The following is a 14,898-nucleotide window of genomic DNA, read 5'->3' as shown; positions in this document are numbered from 1 at the left end:
CCCCGCTCTCGTACCCTGGACCTCTCGCAATGAACGCTAACGTGGCATTTGCCTTCCTCGCCACCGACTCCACCTGCAAGTTAACCTTTGGAGCGTTCGGTGTCCGAGCGGCTCAGATTTTTGGGTTTTCTCTAGAGGTCAAGGGTTAAGGGTGAAAGGTGAGACGTTTACGGGAAACGTGGGGGGGAACTTCCACCGGGGAGGCATCGCGTCAGCCGGAGGCTGGAATTTATTACCTCAGGCGGCTGTGGAGGACGATTACTTAAAGCAGAGGTCGACAGGCTCTTGGTTAGTCAGGGCGTCGAAGGAGGGCAGGAGAGGGGTAGTAAATCAGCTGGGATGGACCGGCGGAGCAGGCTCGATGGCCTTGTGTCCTTTAATGTGCGGGGATCGAGAGGTTTTTCTCTCCCACTGTATTTAATTGCTTCTCTCAAACTATGTTCTGTTTAAATTTAGAAAAAATTAGAAGTGGTGTTTTTGAGACTTCTATTAAATTTGAAAAGTTATGGAGACCATTTATTCAACATTTTCATATGATGCAATATGACCCCGTGCCAAGTTCATTTGATTTCCCAGCTTTTAGCTTATGTATGTTGAGAGGACCGGAGGTGACGGCATTGATGAATACTTATTCTTGTGAGATATTATAAACAGCCCCCTTTTTTTCTCTTTTTTTGTTTCCTTTTTCTTCTTTATTAGTTATTAGATTAGTAGATTAGCTAATTTTGCATTATATTTTTTTCTTTCTTTTTTCTGTTTTTTTATATCATACATTATGAAATATTTAGACTTACCATGTTCATTCATATACTGTATGGTTTATGTCTTGGTAAACTCATTTATACTGTAACTTGTTTATGTGTTTTTTCATCTGTAATGGAATTTGTATGTTTGTAATTTCTTTATTAATATTTCATTTGTATTCCGTCCATATTATTAATAATAATAAAAAGATTTAGAAAGAAAGAGAGGTTTTTCTCTCCTCCAGTTGTCGTTACCTCGTGAAGATTAATGTGTCATTCCCTCTCTTCTTCTGCCCCCCCATTCCCTCTACCCCCTACCCCCTCCCCCACCCCTCCTCGCTTTCACCTGACAGCCTGGTGCGTTATCGCCGTTCGACATGTTTGGGATGGTAAGTGAGACGGCCTCTTCTCTTTTTCTGTGAACCACCGCGAGGTCTGGGAGTTCGGGGCACGCCTCTCGGAGAATACCGATCCCCAAGGCCATGGTGGGGCTTCGCAGAAGTTCAAGACCGGGCCCCGGGGGTGGGCGGTGAAGAAGCTGTCCTGGAACGTGTGTACGTGTGTCTTCAGGCCGTAGTAACGAGAAGGGGTGGGGAAGGGGGTCGGGCCTGTCGCGGAACGGGCTGAGTCTAGGACCCTCTGCAGCCTCGTACGGTCCTGTGCGTCCCAGACATCGGTCAGAATCCTCTCCCCCATGTACAGTACTGTGCAAAAATCTTAACCCCTTGGTCTTTTTTTTAAACATAGATTTTGCTTTGGATGTTCAATCTTTTTTTGTCTTCTGTATTTGTGTGTGTGTGTGTGTGTGTGTATATATATATAGAGGCCTCCATTAGTCTCGATAGACCATGGCCTGCTCAGGGTTGTATGGGAGACTGGCAGTTGCCCATGCTGCAAGTCTCCCCTCTCCACACCACCGATGTTGCCCAAGGGAAGGGCATTAGGCTTACCCGTACAGCTTGGCACCGGTGTCGTCGCAGAGCAATGTGTTGTTAAGTGCCTTGCTCAAGGGCACAAACATGCTGCCTCAGCCAAGGCTCGAACTAGCGACCTTCAGATCACTGGACGAACGCCTCAACTGCTTGGCCACGCGCCAGCGTGCTTTAATATGTCAGCGGAACAGGATGTCAGATTTTAAACCTGCAGATTTTTAAATCTGTTGCCACCAGCCTCCGCGGAGGCCAAGTCATTGTTTGTCCTTGAGCCAGAGGCCGAAAGATTCTTGGCTGGTCAGGGCACGAAGGGGAACGGGGAGAAGGCAGGAGATTTGGGGCCGAGGGGGGGGGAATGGATCGGCCAGGACGAAATGGCGAAGCAGACTCGATGAGTCGCGTGGCCTGAATTTGCTCCTGTACCGAATGGCTTTCCAGCCAGGTACGGGTGTCGATTATGACCGACGTTTCGATGGCAAACTCTGCCATCTTCGTTCGGGGACGATGCCTGGGCATGTCAAGTCCGGTGGTATTTATACCCCCGTCGTCCCGCCCCACCTGATTGGCTAGTCCTCATCCAATCAGGCTTCCGCTCTCCCACCTTGTTTACGATCGAACTCCAGTTCGCCTTTGTTAAAATTCTTTTCCTCTAGTTTAATTTCAATGGTTTCCTTCACCAGGCGGTCCCAAAAGCCTGTAGCGTCGGCTAGTAGCAGACGTATGTCCTCGGGCAGTTGCTCCAGGAACGCCTGCTCAAACGTGAGGCAGGACTTGTGTCCGTCAGCCAGGGCCAGCATCTCGTTCATCAACGCTGACGGCGGCCTGTCTCCCAAACCGTCCAGGTGCAGCAGGCGGGCACCCTGCTCACACCGGGAGAGGCCAAAGGTCCCAAAGAGCAGCGTTTTGAATGCTTCATATTTGCCCTCTTCCGGGGGCGACTGTATGAAATCCGCAACCTGGGCGGCCGTCTCCTGGTCAAGGGCGCTCAACACGTGGTAGTTACGCGTGGAATCAGAGGATATCTGCCGAATCTGGAACTGGGCTTCTGCTTGGCTAAACCACACGCGTGGTCGCAGCGTCCAGAAAGTCAGCAGTTTAAGCGAAACTGCATGAACAGATGAAGAGTCGGTCACCTTTGGTCCAAATCCCGTTTGGACCGTCGGGGTCACCAGTGTAGCGATGTGCTACGTACAGAGCTAGAGACAACGACACGCAGTCGGTAAGTCGTTTCGAGACTAGTTTATTCAAACTTCGCGGCGCTGGCATTTAATCCCGAGCGCCCGCCCTCGCCAGGCGGACATGGCATCAGAGGTGCATTACCAAAGTCTCTCCCCGCGCGGGGGCGATTTGTGAGCCGGTTCGCCTGCGCGGGAAGCGGGTCGCCACAAGCCAGCAGTTTTGTGCTGTCGAACCGAGTCCTACGGCCATCGCGAATGCAATGCTCTGCTCGTGCTGCTTCTTCCAGCGAAACCTAACGACGAGGAGCTGCCGCCTGTCTTCCCCATATTTCCTCGGTTTCCGGAAGGATCCTACCGACAACGGTTGTCTCGTCAGCAAGTTTACAGACGGTGTTTGAGCCATGCCTAGCCACACGGTCACGGGTATACAGAGAGCAGAGCACACACCCCTGAGGTGCGCCGGTGTTGATGGTCAGCGAGGCGGAGATGTTATCACCAATCCGCACAGGCTGGAGTCTTCTGGTGAGGAAGTCAAGGGTCCAGTTGCACAGGGAGGTACAGAGGCCCGGGTTCTGCAGCTTCTCAAAGACAAGAAAGATGCCAGCAAAATAGAGAGAGTACGGAGCAGATTTACTAGGATGTTACCTGGGTTTCAGCACCTAAGTTACAGGGAAAGGTTGAACAAGTTAGGTCTTTATTCTTTGGAGCGTAGGAGGTTGAGGGGGGACGATAGAGGTATTTCAAATAATGAGGGGGATAGATCGAGTTGACGTGGATATGCTTTTTCCATTGAGAGTAGGGGAGGTTCAAACAAGACGACATGAGTTGAGAGTTAGGGGGCAAAAGTTTAAGGGTAACACGAGGGGGAGTTTCTTTACTCAGAGAGTGGTAGCTGTGTGGAGCGAGCTTCCAGTAGAAGTGGTAGAGGCGGGTTCGGTATTGTCACTTAAAGTAAAATTGGACAGGTATATGGACAGGAAAGGAATGGAGGGTTATGGGCTGAGAGCGGTTCGGTGGGACTAGGTGAGAGTGAGCGTTCGGCACGGACTGGAGGGGCTGAGATGGCCTGTTTCCATGCCGCGATTGTTTTATGCATTGCCACGGCCCCGGAGAAATGACGGATTCATACCACCCGAGAACCCGTAAGCCCAAATCCCACCTTACGCAAGTCAAAGGTGACTCCGGACGGCCGGCGTTTGCAGGGGTCCCTGCGGATTCGGAGCAGCGCCTGTCGGCACGGCGTGATACCCCCGCAGGGGGCGTAACCGCCGGGGTCGCCCGCAGGCGAAGGTCTCGCTCCGGGTGCGAGCTGGAATTCGACTGCAGGCGAGGTGTGAGAGCGGAGACCTGATTGGACGAGGGCTGACCAATCAGGAGGGAGGGAGGGACGCTAAATGCCACCGGATTGGACGTTCCCGGGCATCCTCCCGGGTGAAGTTTCTCATCGAAACGTCGGTTATAATTGATAACCCGTCCCCGGCCGGAAGCCCGAGAAGGGTTTATCGTCACGTGTGCCGGGAGAATACTGGATCCTTTTCCTTCTCCTATATCTTGGTTCCAAGATATTGATCTTCCAAAAGATTAAATGTTCCAGACTTTTTTAAAATCTCGAGAAGGAATGTAAGACAGTAAGGCACGGGAGCAGAGTTAGGCCATCTGGCCCGTCGAGCCTGCTCCGCCGTTCCATCACGGCCGACCCTTTCCTCGATCTCCTCCTCAAAGCCAGTTCCCGGCCTTCTCCCCATAAACTCTGAGGCCGTGTCCAGTCGACAACCCGTCAATCTCTGCCTCAAACACGTCTCCACGGCTGCACGAATCCCGGCCTTCTCCCCGTGACCTCTCAGGCCGTGTCCGGTCGAGAACCCATCAATCTCTGCCTCAAACACGCCTCCACGGCTGCACGAATCCCGGCCTTCTCCTCGTGACCTGTCAGGCCGTGTCCGGTCGAGAACCCGTCAATCTCTGCCTCAAACACGACTCCACGGCTGCACGAATCCCACCTTCTCCCCGTGACCTGTCAGGCCGTGTCCAGTCGAGAACCCGTCAATCTCTGCCTCAAACACGCCTCCACGGCTGCACGAATCCCGGCCTTCTCCCCGTGACCTCTCAGGCCGTGTCCGGTCGAGAACCCGTCAATCTCTGCCTCAAACACGTCTCCACGAATCCCACCTTCTCCCCGTGACCTCTCAGGCCGTGTCCAGTCGAGAACCCATCATCTCTGCCTCAAACACGACTCCACGTCTCCACGAATCCCACCTTCTCCCCGTGACCTCTCAGGCCGAGTCCGGTCGAGAACCCGTCAATCTCTGCCTCAAACACGTCTCCACGAATCCCACCTTCTCCCCGTGACCTTTCAGGCCGTGTCCGGTCGAGAACCCGTCAATCTCTGCCTCAAACACGCCTCCACGGACACAGATTCCACAAATTCGCCACCCTTTGGCTGAAGAAATTTCTCTGCGTCTCTGTTTTGAAAGGTGCACCCCTCTATCCTGAGGCCGTGCCCTCTCGTCCTAGACTCCCGCACCAGGGGAAACATCCTTTCCACATCTAACCTGCTCTATCTAGGCCTTTCAACGTTCAAAAGTTCCTCCCATCCTTGTGAATTCCAGCGAGTGCAGACCCCGAGCTACCAAACGTTCCTCCTATGATAACCCTTTCATTGCCGGAATCATCCCCGTGAACCTCCTCTGGACCCTCTCCGACGCCAAGACGAGGGGCCCAACACCGTTCACGACACTCGAGGTGAGGCCTGACCAGTGCCTCAGCGTCACATCCCTCTCTCGTACCCTGGGCCTCTCGCAATGAACGCTAACGTGGCATTTGCCTTCCTCGCCACCGACTCGACCTCCACACTCACCCTCACGGTGTTCTGCACGACGACACCCCAGACCCTCGGCGTCTCAGATTTTTATTTGGAGCCTCTCCCCGTTCGGAACACAGCCGGCACGTTTACTTCTGCCACCGAAGTGCATTTTCCGACAGCGTATTTAATTTGCCGCTTTCTTGGCCCGTCCCCCTAATCTGTCTGGAGTCCTTCTGCGTCCTTCCTGTTTCCCCGACACGAGCTGCCCCTCCACCGAGGTTAAGCAACGGACCGCGTTTCGGCTGGCGACTTTGCCGGCATGAAGCCCGGTGCGTGAATAAACGGAGGTTGCCATCAGTGACGTGAGGGGTCAAACGAAGCAACCGAGAGAGAAACGACTGCAGACTGGGCGGGCGGGGGGGGGCGGAGGGGCTGAAATGTGAGGGGGTGGCCCAGGTGACAGTCCAACCTTCCGGTGTTACGTACCCCGTAACGGGGTGTCTTACCAGCAAAGATAGAAGTGTCCTATTTTCAACAATGTTTATTAGCAAAACTATACAAAATAATATCAATGCAAATATACAGAGAATGTACGTTAGCAATACTAAGCTAAAATTGTGGGTATAATAATAATCACTAATGAAACAAGCTCTATCGTTGTCTAGGGGATAATGAATTGTCCGATGGAAATATAAAGTTCAGCTCAGTTCATTCAGGCTGCGGTAGTTGTTTGTCACGGTGTTTCAATTGCTGGAGAGAGAGAAAATACGTGTGAACAGTAACAGCGATTATCTTGCCAACCTTCCTTTATGATTTTGATCCGTCGATGCGTTGTTGTTGTGGCCATTCACGTATGACCCCTCCGTCCTTTAGCTGGACAGTTCTTCCGTGGTGGACTCGTCACCCAGGCGAGGGTGGACACACACACAAGCCCCCCCCCCCCCACTGGTCTCACTACAAAACACTGTGAGTTAAAATCTACCGACCCTTCGTTCGGTCTCCGGTCTCCCACCCTGTCTCGTGGGGGTTCTGATGCTCACTAGCGTTTCTCCTGGTGCGTCTGAGGGGTGTTACCCCAGACCTCACTTTTATCCCCACTCCCGGGGTCTCGGGGTCAATCAGATTGGGATGATGTAACCCATCAAACCAGCCCCCTCTGGTTGCCCCCTGAGGGGTTTCAATGAATAGAACAGTACCAAGTAAACGATCCTCCACAAGAAAATAGCAGTAAATCAATGGCTTTTGTCAGTAGGAGTCGTTCCACCTTAGCTGTGTCTCTCGCTCATTCTCTTTCATGAGTTGTTATCAATAACAACTGCCCTGGCATATTTCCTTTGTCTCTCTTACTTCCTTGATAACAGCATCGAAATAGTGGCGATTTGCGATTCTCCAAAAGGGGTGGGGGGACACGGGCGACTCTGCACCCTTCTGCCCATCAGAGTTGTTCATCCTTCGTAGCACCGGATCGTGACCCCGCGGCAGACGGGAGTTCCGGGCTCTTCTGAGGCCGCGCAGAGGGCCGAGGCCCACTCTCAACCGTCCGGAGTGGGCCTCCACCGGGAGGTCAGAGTCCGCTCCGGCCCCGCTCGCAGCACTGTCGAGAAGCCGGCGAGACAGCCAAGGTCTGCAGAGCTGTGCCAAGTACTCCAGGAGGCTTGGAGCAACCGAGCAGATGTTTTCCTTGGAAAACTACGCCCATGCGCCTCCGAGAATTGAGGCGGTTGCAAGAACTAAGACTGGTCGCGCCAAACACTGACTTCAGTTTCCCTTTCCACACCGCTCACTGCTCTCCGCAGCCGACTTTTTCGACGTTCAGGAACTTCTCGATGTTTCCGAAAACCACTTTGCCTTGGCTGGATTTTTTTCCCAACAATATTTTCATTGTTTTCTTTTAAACAGAAAGAACTTAGTATAAAGGAGGATTGTGCAGGGCAGAACGAATGTATCAATTGCACAATTGATATTCCCACCCCTCCCTGTCCCCAGCTCCGAGCCATCAGTGCACTGGCGAAAAGGGTTAAACAGATGCTTTGTCCCCACAGAGCTGCATTGCTATAGAGAAGGTGTGTTTCTCTAATACACACAGGCTGTTGTATGCTAAAAAATTTGAGTCGGAAGAGTTTTACCGGAAAATGCTGGAGGTCGGGGATTTATGTACTGACGAAAGAGAGAATGGTTACTGAATTTTTTTTAAGACCCGCCTGAGAATTTTCCACAGTACTGTATCTGTAGAAATTTGCCAGTGGCACTGGTCAGTGTACAGATCTCCCACGAGAGACAGAGAAAGGGACTGAGAGACACCGGTCAGTGTACAGATCTCCCCTGAGAGAGTGGGACTGAGGGACACCGGTCAGTGTACAGATCTCCCCCTGAGAGAGAGGGACTGAGAGACACCGGTCAGTGTAAAGATCTCTCCCCGAGAGAGAGGGACTGAGAGACACCGGTCGGTGTACAGATCTCCCCCTGAGAGAGAGGGACTGAGAGACACCGGTCAGTGTACAGATCTCCCCCTGAGAGAGAGGGACTGAGGGACACCGGTCAGTGTACAGATCTCCCCCTGAGAGAGAGGGACTGAGAGACACCGGTCAGTGTACAGATCTCCCCCTGAGAGAGAGGGACTGAGGGACACCGGTCAGTATACAGATCTCCCCCTGAGAGAGAGAGACTGAGAGACACCGGTCAGTGTACAGATCTCCCCTGAGAGAGTGGGACTGAGAGACACCGGTCAGTGTACAGATCTCCCCCTGAGAGATCTCCCCTCCGTCCCACTTACCCCCTGTCCAATTCCCTCCTCCCACCTCTCTCCTATCACCCCTCACTGTACCTGCCACTCTCTCTGCCTCTCCCGGATTGCTCTGTCCTCTCCCTCCTCCATCCCAGTTCCCTCCTCCCCCTCCATCCCAGCTCCCTCCTCCTCCTCCATCCCAGCTCCCTCCTCCCCTCCATCCCAGCTCCCTCCTCCCCCTCCATCCCAGCTCCCCCATCCCAGCTCCCTCCTCCCCCATCCCAGCTCCCTCCTCCCCCATCCCAGCTCCCTCCCCCATCCCAGCTCCCTCCCCCATCCCAGCTCCCTCCTCCCCCTCCATCCCAGCTCCCTCCTCCCCCTCCATCCCAGCTCCCTCCTCCCCCTCCATCCCAGCTCCCTCCTCCCCCTCCATCCCAGCTCCCTCCTCCCCCTCCATCCCAGCTCCCTCCTCCCCCTCCATCCCAGCTCCCTCCTCCCCCTCCATCCCAGCTCCCCCATCCCAGCTCCCTCCTCCCCCATCCCAGCTCCCTCCTCCCCCTCCATCCCAGCTCCCTCCTCCCCCTCCATCCCAGCTCCCTCCTCCCCCTCCATCCCAGCTCCCTCCTCCCCCTCCATCCCAGCTCCCTCCTCCCCCTCCATCCCAGCTCCCTCCTCCCCCTCCATCCCAGCTCCCTCCTCCCCCTCCATCCCAGCTCCCTCCTCCCCCTCCATCCCAGCTCCCTCCTCCCCCTCCATCCCAGCTCCCTCCTCCCCCTCCATCCCAGTTCCCTCCTCCATCCCAGTTCCTTCCTCCCCTCCATCCCAGCCCCCTCCTCCATCCCAGCCCCTCCTCCCCCTCCATTCCCACTCCCTCGTCCCCACTCCCCCTTCCGTCCTCCCCCATTTTCCACATTGTCCCTCCTCCCTCTCCGCCCTTGGCCCCATCGCTATCTCATGCGTTCTCTCATGAGGCCGCTCCTGCTCTTTCACTGCCCCTCACCCCCCACCCCACTGTCTCCCTCTCCCTCGCTCACTCTCTGTCTGACTGTCTCTCCCCTCAGGGCCGAGTCGGATTCGGTGACATGTTCGGGATGATGAACAGCATGTTCAGCAACATGAACTCCCTCCTCGACAACATGGTGAGTCTCCCCTGCTGTCCCCTCCGCCCCCGGCACCCCTCTCTCTGCACTCTCGGGAACTCTGCCCCGGGGAGCCCCGGCTGGGGGTTGCCGGAACGGGAAGGAAGTGGGTGTTTGTGTTGATCGTCCTGGAACATACGAGCACGGAGGGAAATACAGTCGGCCCTCCTCATCCGCGGGACCTCCGGCGGTTACAAAACGCTTGGACGCTCAGGTCCCTGATATAAAATGGCGTAGTATCTGCACATCACCTGCGCACACCCTCCCGTATACTTTAAATCATCTCTAGGTTACTTCTAATACCCAATACAATGTAAATGCTATGCTAAATAGTTGTTGTACTGTATTGTTTAGGGATTAATGACAAGAAAAAAAAGTCTTTACGTGTTATAAGTGTGAAATGTACATTTTGGTAGGAATAATCCACATAGGACATACATGGTAAATGGTCGGGCATTGAGGAATGCAGTAGAACAGAGTGATCCAGGAATAACGGTGCATAGTTCCCTGAAGGTGGAATCTCATGTGGACAGGGTGGTGAAGAAAGCTTTTGTTATGCTGGCCTTTATAAATCAGAGCATTGAGTATAGGAGTTGGGATGTAATGTTAAAATTGTACAAGGCACTGGTGAGGCCGAATTTGGAGTATTGTGTACAGTTCTGGTCACCGTATAGGAAAGATGTCAACAAAATAGAGAGAGTACAAAGAAGATTTACTAGAATGTTACCTGGGTTTCAGCACCTAAGTTACAGGGAAAAATTGAACAAGTTAGGTCGTTATTCTTTGGAGTGTAAAAGGTTGAGGGAGGAATTTGATAGAGGTATTTAAAATTATGAAGGGGATAGATCGAGTTGACGTGGATAGGCTTTTTCCATTGAGTGTAGGGGAGATTCAAACAAGAGGACATGAGTTGAGAGTTAGGGGGCAAAAGTTTAGGGGTAACACAAGGGGGAATTTCTTTACTCAGAGAGTGGTAGCTGTGTGGACCGAGCTTCCAGTAGAAGTGGTAGAGGCAGGTTCGGTATTGTCATTTAAAGTAAAATTGGACAGGTATATGGACAGGAAAGGAGTGGAGGGTTATGGGCTGAGTGCGGGGCAGTGGGACTTGGTGAGAGTGAGCGTTCGGCACGGACTGGAAGGGCCGAGATGACCTGTTTCCATGCTGTAATTGATATATGGTTATATTGTATGTTCCTCTCGCTCAACACAAGCAGAGAGGCGAACAATGATCAAACAAGGAGTAAAACTTTTAATCATCTCTAGATTACAGAATTTATAACACCTGATACAATGGAAACGCTATGTAAGTAGTTGTTACGCTGTCTTGTTTCGATTCAAGATTCAAAAACTTTATTGTCATTCTAACCGTACATCAGCTCTGCGGGGCAGAATTAGACAGCGTTTCCCAGGAGCAACACTAAATAATTGATGGGGGCATCCGTCGGCCTCGAGAGACCATGGATCTGCGGCAGGGGTTTCCAGTGCGCAGGCCTGGGCAGGGTTGTGTGGGAGACCGGCAGTTGCCCAAGCTGCAAGTCTCCCCTCTCCACGCCACCGATGTTGTCCAAGGGAAGGGCAGCTTGGCACCAGTGTCGTCGCAGAGCAGTGTGGTGTTAAGTGCCTCGCCCAAGGACACAAACGCACTGCCTCAGCCGAGGCTCGAACCAGTGACCTTCAGGTTACCAGTCTGATGCCTTTCCCACTAGGCCACGCGCCAACACAATAAATAATAAACATAACAATAAATAGTAAAACACAACAGCCACACGTCAGTTAGAAACAAGTTGTAAGTGTCCAGTGCAAGTTGAAAGTGTCCAAAGCAGAGTCAGGTAGAGCAGCTATTTCGCAGTCTGACTGCCTGTGGGAGGAAGCTGTTTAGTAGCCTTGTGGTTTTAGTTTTGATGCTCCTGTAACGTTTACCTGGTGGCAGAAGAACAAACAGTTTATGGAGTGGATGTGAGGGGTCTTTAATGATGTACCGTGTCTTCTGGAGGCATTGACTCTGAAAAAGGTCTTGGACAGAAGGCAGGGAGTCCCCAATAACCTTCTCTGCTCCCCTAACCACCCTCTGCAAGGCTTTTTTGTCGGCTGCACTGCAGCTGGAGTACCAGGTTGTGATGTAAATGTCAGCACACTCTCAACCACGCCTCTGTAGAACGTAGTCAAGATGTTAGTGGGGAGTGATGCTTGTTTAAGCTTCCTCAGAAAGTGCAATCTCTGCTGGGCCCGTTTCACAATCCCAGGGGTGTTCCTGGACCAGGTGAGATTGTCCAAGATCTGCACCCCAAGGAACTTGATGTTTTCCACTCTCTCCACTGTGGAGCCGCTGATGCTGAGGGGTCTGTGCTCAGGCTGAGACCGCCTGAATTCGACGATCATCTCCTTGGTCTTGGTGACGTTAGGCACCATATTGACGAGAAAAAAAATGTGCTTGTTCCTCTCACTCACAGCGCAAGCAGCGAACGAACGAGACGCCGAAACTCCCGCGATCTTTCCGTTCCTGAGGCTGCAGCGCTTCGCGTAGCCAGCCAGCCATCCCTTGCGAGCCTTAAACTCTTTCCTCGGACTGTCACCAACCCCGTCGCAGTAGTGCTCACGGAGACTTTTCCACGTATAATCTGGCCATCGACAGGGGTGTGCTTCTGTGACGTGTCGTCCAGCCACACGCTTAATGCTTCCTCAGTCCTCGCAAGCACTTTATCACCGACCGGAGAGACCAGCTTTTGCCGTTGTAGGGGGCAGAACGAGTTCCATCTTCTTTCTGCATTATCGTGCGAGTGCTTGATCCGTTCCCGCCATCCGAACGGCCCGCTTCAGAGGATCTAATATCTCCACTCTCCCGGCGAGAGAGAGCGCTTCACGCTCCCTCCCGGCCTTTCAGCAATGGCCTTGACCGCTGAATTGCTTTCCAGGAGCCTTTTTCTGCACAGGAACAACGCAGTGAGCGAACGAGCGAGACGCGAGGCGAGCGGTGGGAGCAGGCGGGAGCACTTCCGGGTTTTCTTGATTCGCGGACGGTTGAATCAGCGGATAACGGTGGCGGGGGGGGGGGGGGGGGGGGTTGCCGACTGCACTGGAAATCCGGAGCAAGACAGGACAATGCCGTCCGAAGGCCCTCCACGTCTTCCACCGCTCCATCGTTCACCATTCTGCACTGGTCACTCTCTCAGAGGACCTGTCCTGGGCCCAGGAGTCCGTGGAGATTCGGCACAACATCGAAGGCTTTGAGGTGGAGCCTGGTCCGCAAACACCGATGCCCTCGAGTGGAAAATCCTACAGAGAAAAAGGTAGAGGATCCGGCCCAGTCCATCAAGGGAAAAGCCCTCCCCAGTGTTGAAAAGCTGTCGCAGGAGCATCGTCAGTGACCCCCACCACCCAGGACATGCCCTCTTCTCACTGCTGCCGTCAGGAAGAAGGTACGGGAGTCTCAGGACCCACACCTCCAGGTTCAGGGACAGATATCACCCCTCAACCATCAGGAAGGAGGTACAGGAGCCTCAGGACCCACACCACCAGGTTCAGGGACAGATATCACCCCTCAACCATCAGGAAGGAGGTACAGGAGCCTCAGGACCCACACCACCAGGTTCAGGGACAGATATCACCCCTCAACCATCAGGAAGGAGGTACAGGAGCCTCAGGACCCACACCACCAGGTACAGGGACAGTTATCACCCCTCAACCATCAGGAAGGAGGTACAGGAACCTCAGGACCCACACCACCAGGTTCAGGGACAGTTATCACCCCTCAACCATCAGGAAGGAGGTACGGGAGCCTCAGGACTCACACCACCAGGTTCAGGGACAGTTATAACCCCTCAACCATCAGGAAGGAGGTACAGGAGCCTCAGGACTCACACCACCAGGTTCAGGGACAGTTATCACCATTCAACCGTCAGGAAGGAGGTACAGGAGCATCAGGACCCACACCAACATGGTTCAGGGACAGTTATCACCCCTCATCCATCAGGAAGGAGGTAATGGAGCCTCAGGACCCACACCACCAGGTTTAGGGACAGTTATTACCCCTCAACCATCAGGAAGGAGGTACAGGAGCCTCAGGACTCACAGTGCCAGGTTCAGGGACAGTTATCACCCCTCAACCATCAGGAAGGAGGTACGGGAGCCTCAGGGCCCACACCACCAGGTTCAGGGACAGTTATCACCCCTCAACCATCAGGAAGGAGGTACAGGAGCCTCAGGACCCACACCACCAGGTTCAGGGATAGTTATCACCCCTCAACCATCAGGAAGGAGGTACAGGAGCCTCAGGACCCACACCACCAGGTTCAGGGACAGTTATCACCCTCAACCATCAGGAAGGAGGTACAGGAACCTCAGGACCCACACCACCAGGTTCAGGGACAGTTATCACCCCTCAACCATCAGGAAGGAAGTATAGTAGTCTCAGGGCCCACACCACCAGGTTCAGGGACAGTTATCACCCCCTCAACCATCAGGAAGAAGGTACAGGAGTCTCAGGACCCACACCACCAGGTTCAGGGACAGTTATCACCCCTCAACCATCAGGAAGGAAGTATAGGAGTCTCAGGGCCCACACCACCAGGTTCAGGGACAGTTATCACCCCCTCAACCATCAGGAAGGAAGTATAGGGGTCTCAGGGCTCACAGTACAGGCCCTTCAGCCCACAATGTTGTGCCGACCCTTAAACCCTGCCTTCCATATAACCCCCCCCAACTTGAGTTCCTCCATTTACCTGTCTCGTAGTCTCTTAAATTTCACTAGTGTGTCTGCCTCCACCACTGACTCAGGCAGTGCATTCCACGCACCAACCACTCTGTGATTGAAAAACCTTCCTCTAATATCCCCCTTGAACTTCCCACCCCTCACCTTAAAGCCGTGTCCTCTTGTACTGAGCAGTGGTGCCCTGGGGAAGAGGCGCTGGCTGTCTACTCTGTCTATTCCTCTTAATATCTTGTATATCTCTATCATGTCTCCTCTCATCCTCCTTCTCTCCAGAGAGTAAAACCCTAGCTCCCTTAATCTCTGATCATAATCCATACTCGCTAAACCAGGCAGTAACCTGGTAAATCTCCTCTGCACCCTCACTAATCCAGGCAGCATCCTGGTGAATCTCCTCTGCACCCTCTCTAATCCAGGCAGCATCCCGGTGAATCTCCTCTGCACCCTCTCTAATCCAAGCAGCATCCTGGTGAATCTCCTCTGCGCCCTCTCTAATCCAGGCAGCATCCTGGTGAACCTCCTCTGCACCCTCTCTAATCCAGGCAGCATCCCGGTGAATCTCCTCTGCACACTCTCTAATGCAGGCAGCGTCCTGATGAATCTCCTCTGCACCCTCTCTGATCCAGGCAGCGTCCTGGTGAATCTCCTCTGCACCCTCTCTAATCCAGGCAGC

At 53.5% G+C, this 14,898-nt stretch overlaps 1 protein-coding gene across 1 annotated transcript in view; it reads left to right on the top strand.

Annotated features, from left to right (window-relative positions):
• The window catches only part of LOC132387049 (myeloid leukemia factor 2-like), a 52,167-nt gene extending 42,462 nt beyond the window's left edge, over positions 1-9,705 (top strand). Inside the window, exons 3-4 of the mRNA XM_059959424.1 lie at positions 1,097-1,132; positions 9,443-9,705. Of these exons, the coding sequence (XP_059815407.1) occupies positions 1,097-1,132; positions 9,443-9,643 (237 nt within the window). The 3' untranslated portion in view covers positions 9,644-9,705. The remainder of the gene's footprint in view (positions 1-1,096; positions 1,133-9,442) is intronic.
• The last annotated feature ends 5,193 nt before the right edge of the window (positions 9,706-14,898 follow it).

Source organism: Hypanus sabinus, unplaced genomic scaffold (genome assembly GCF_030144855.1).
Source record: "Hypanus sabinus isolate sHypSab1 unplaced genomic scaffold, sHypSab1.hap1 scaffold_1496, whole genome shotgun sequence".
In the NCBI taxonomy this organism is placed as follows: domain Eukaryota; kingdom Metazoa; phylum Chordata; class Chondrichthyes; order Myliobatiformes; family Dasyatidae; genus Hypanus; species Hypanus sabinus.
Note: the sequence above shows the minus strand (reverse complement) of the source record. Positions and strands in the feature narration are given on the sequence as shown.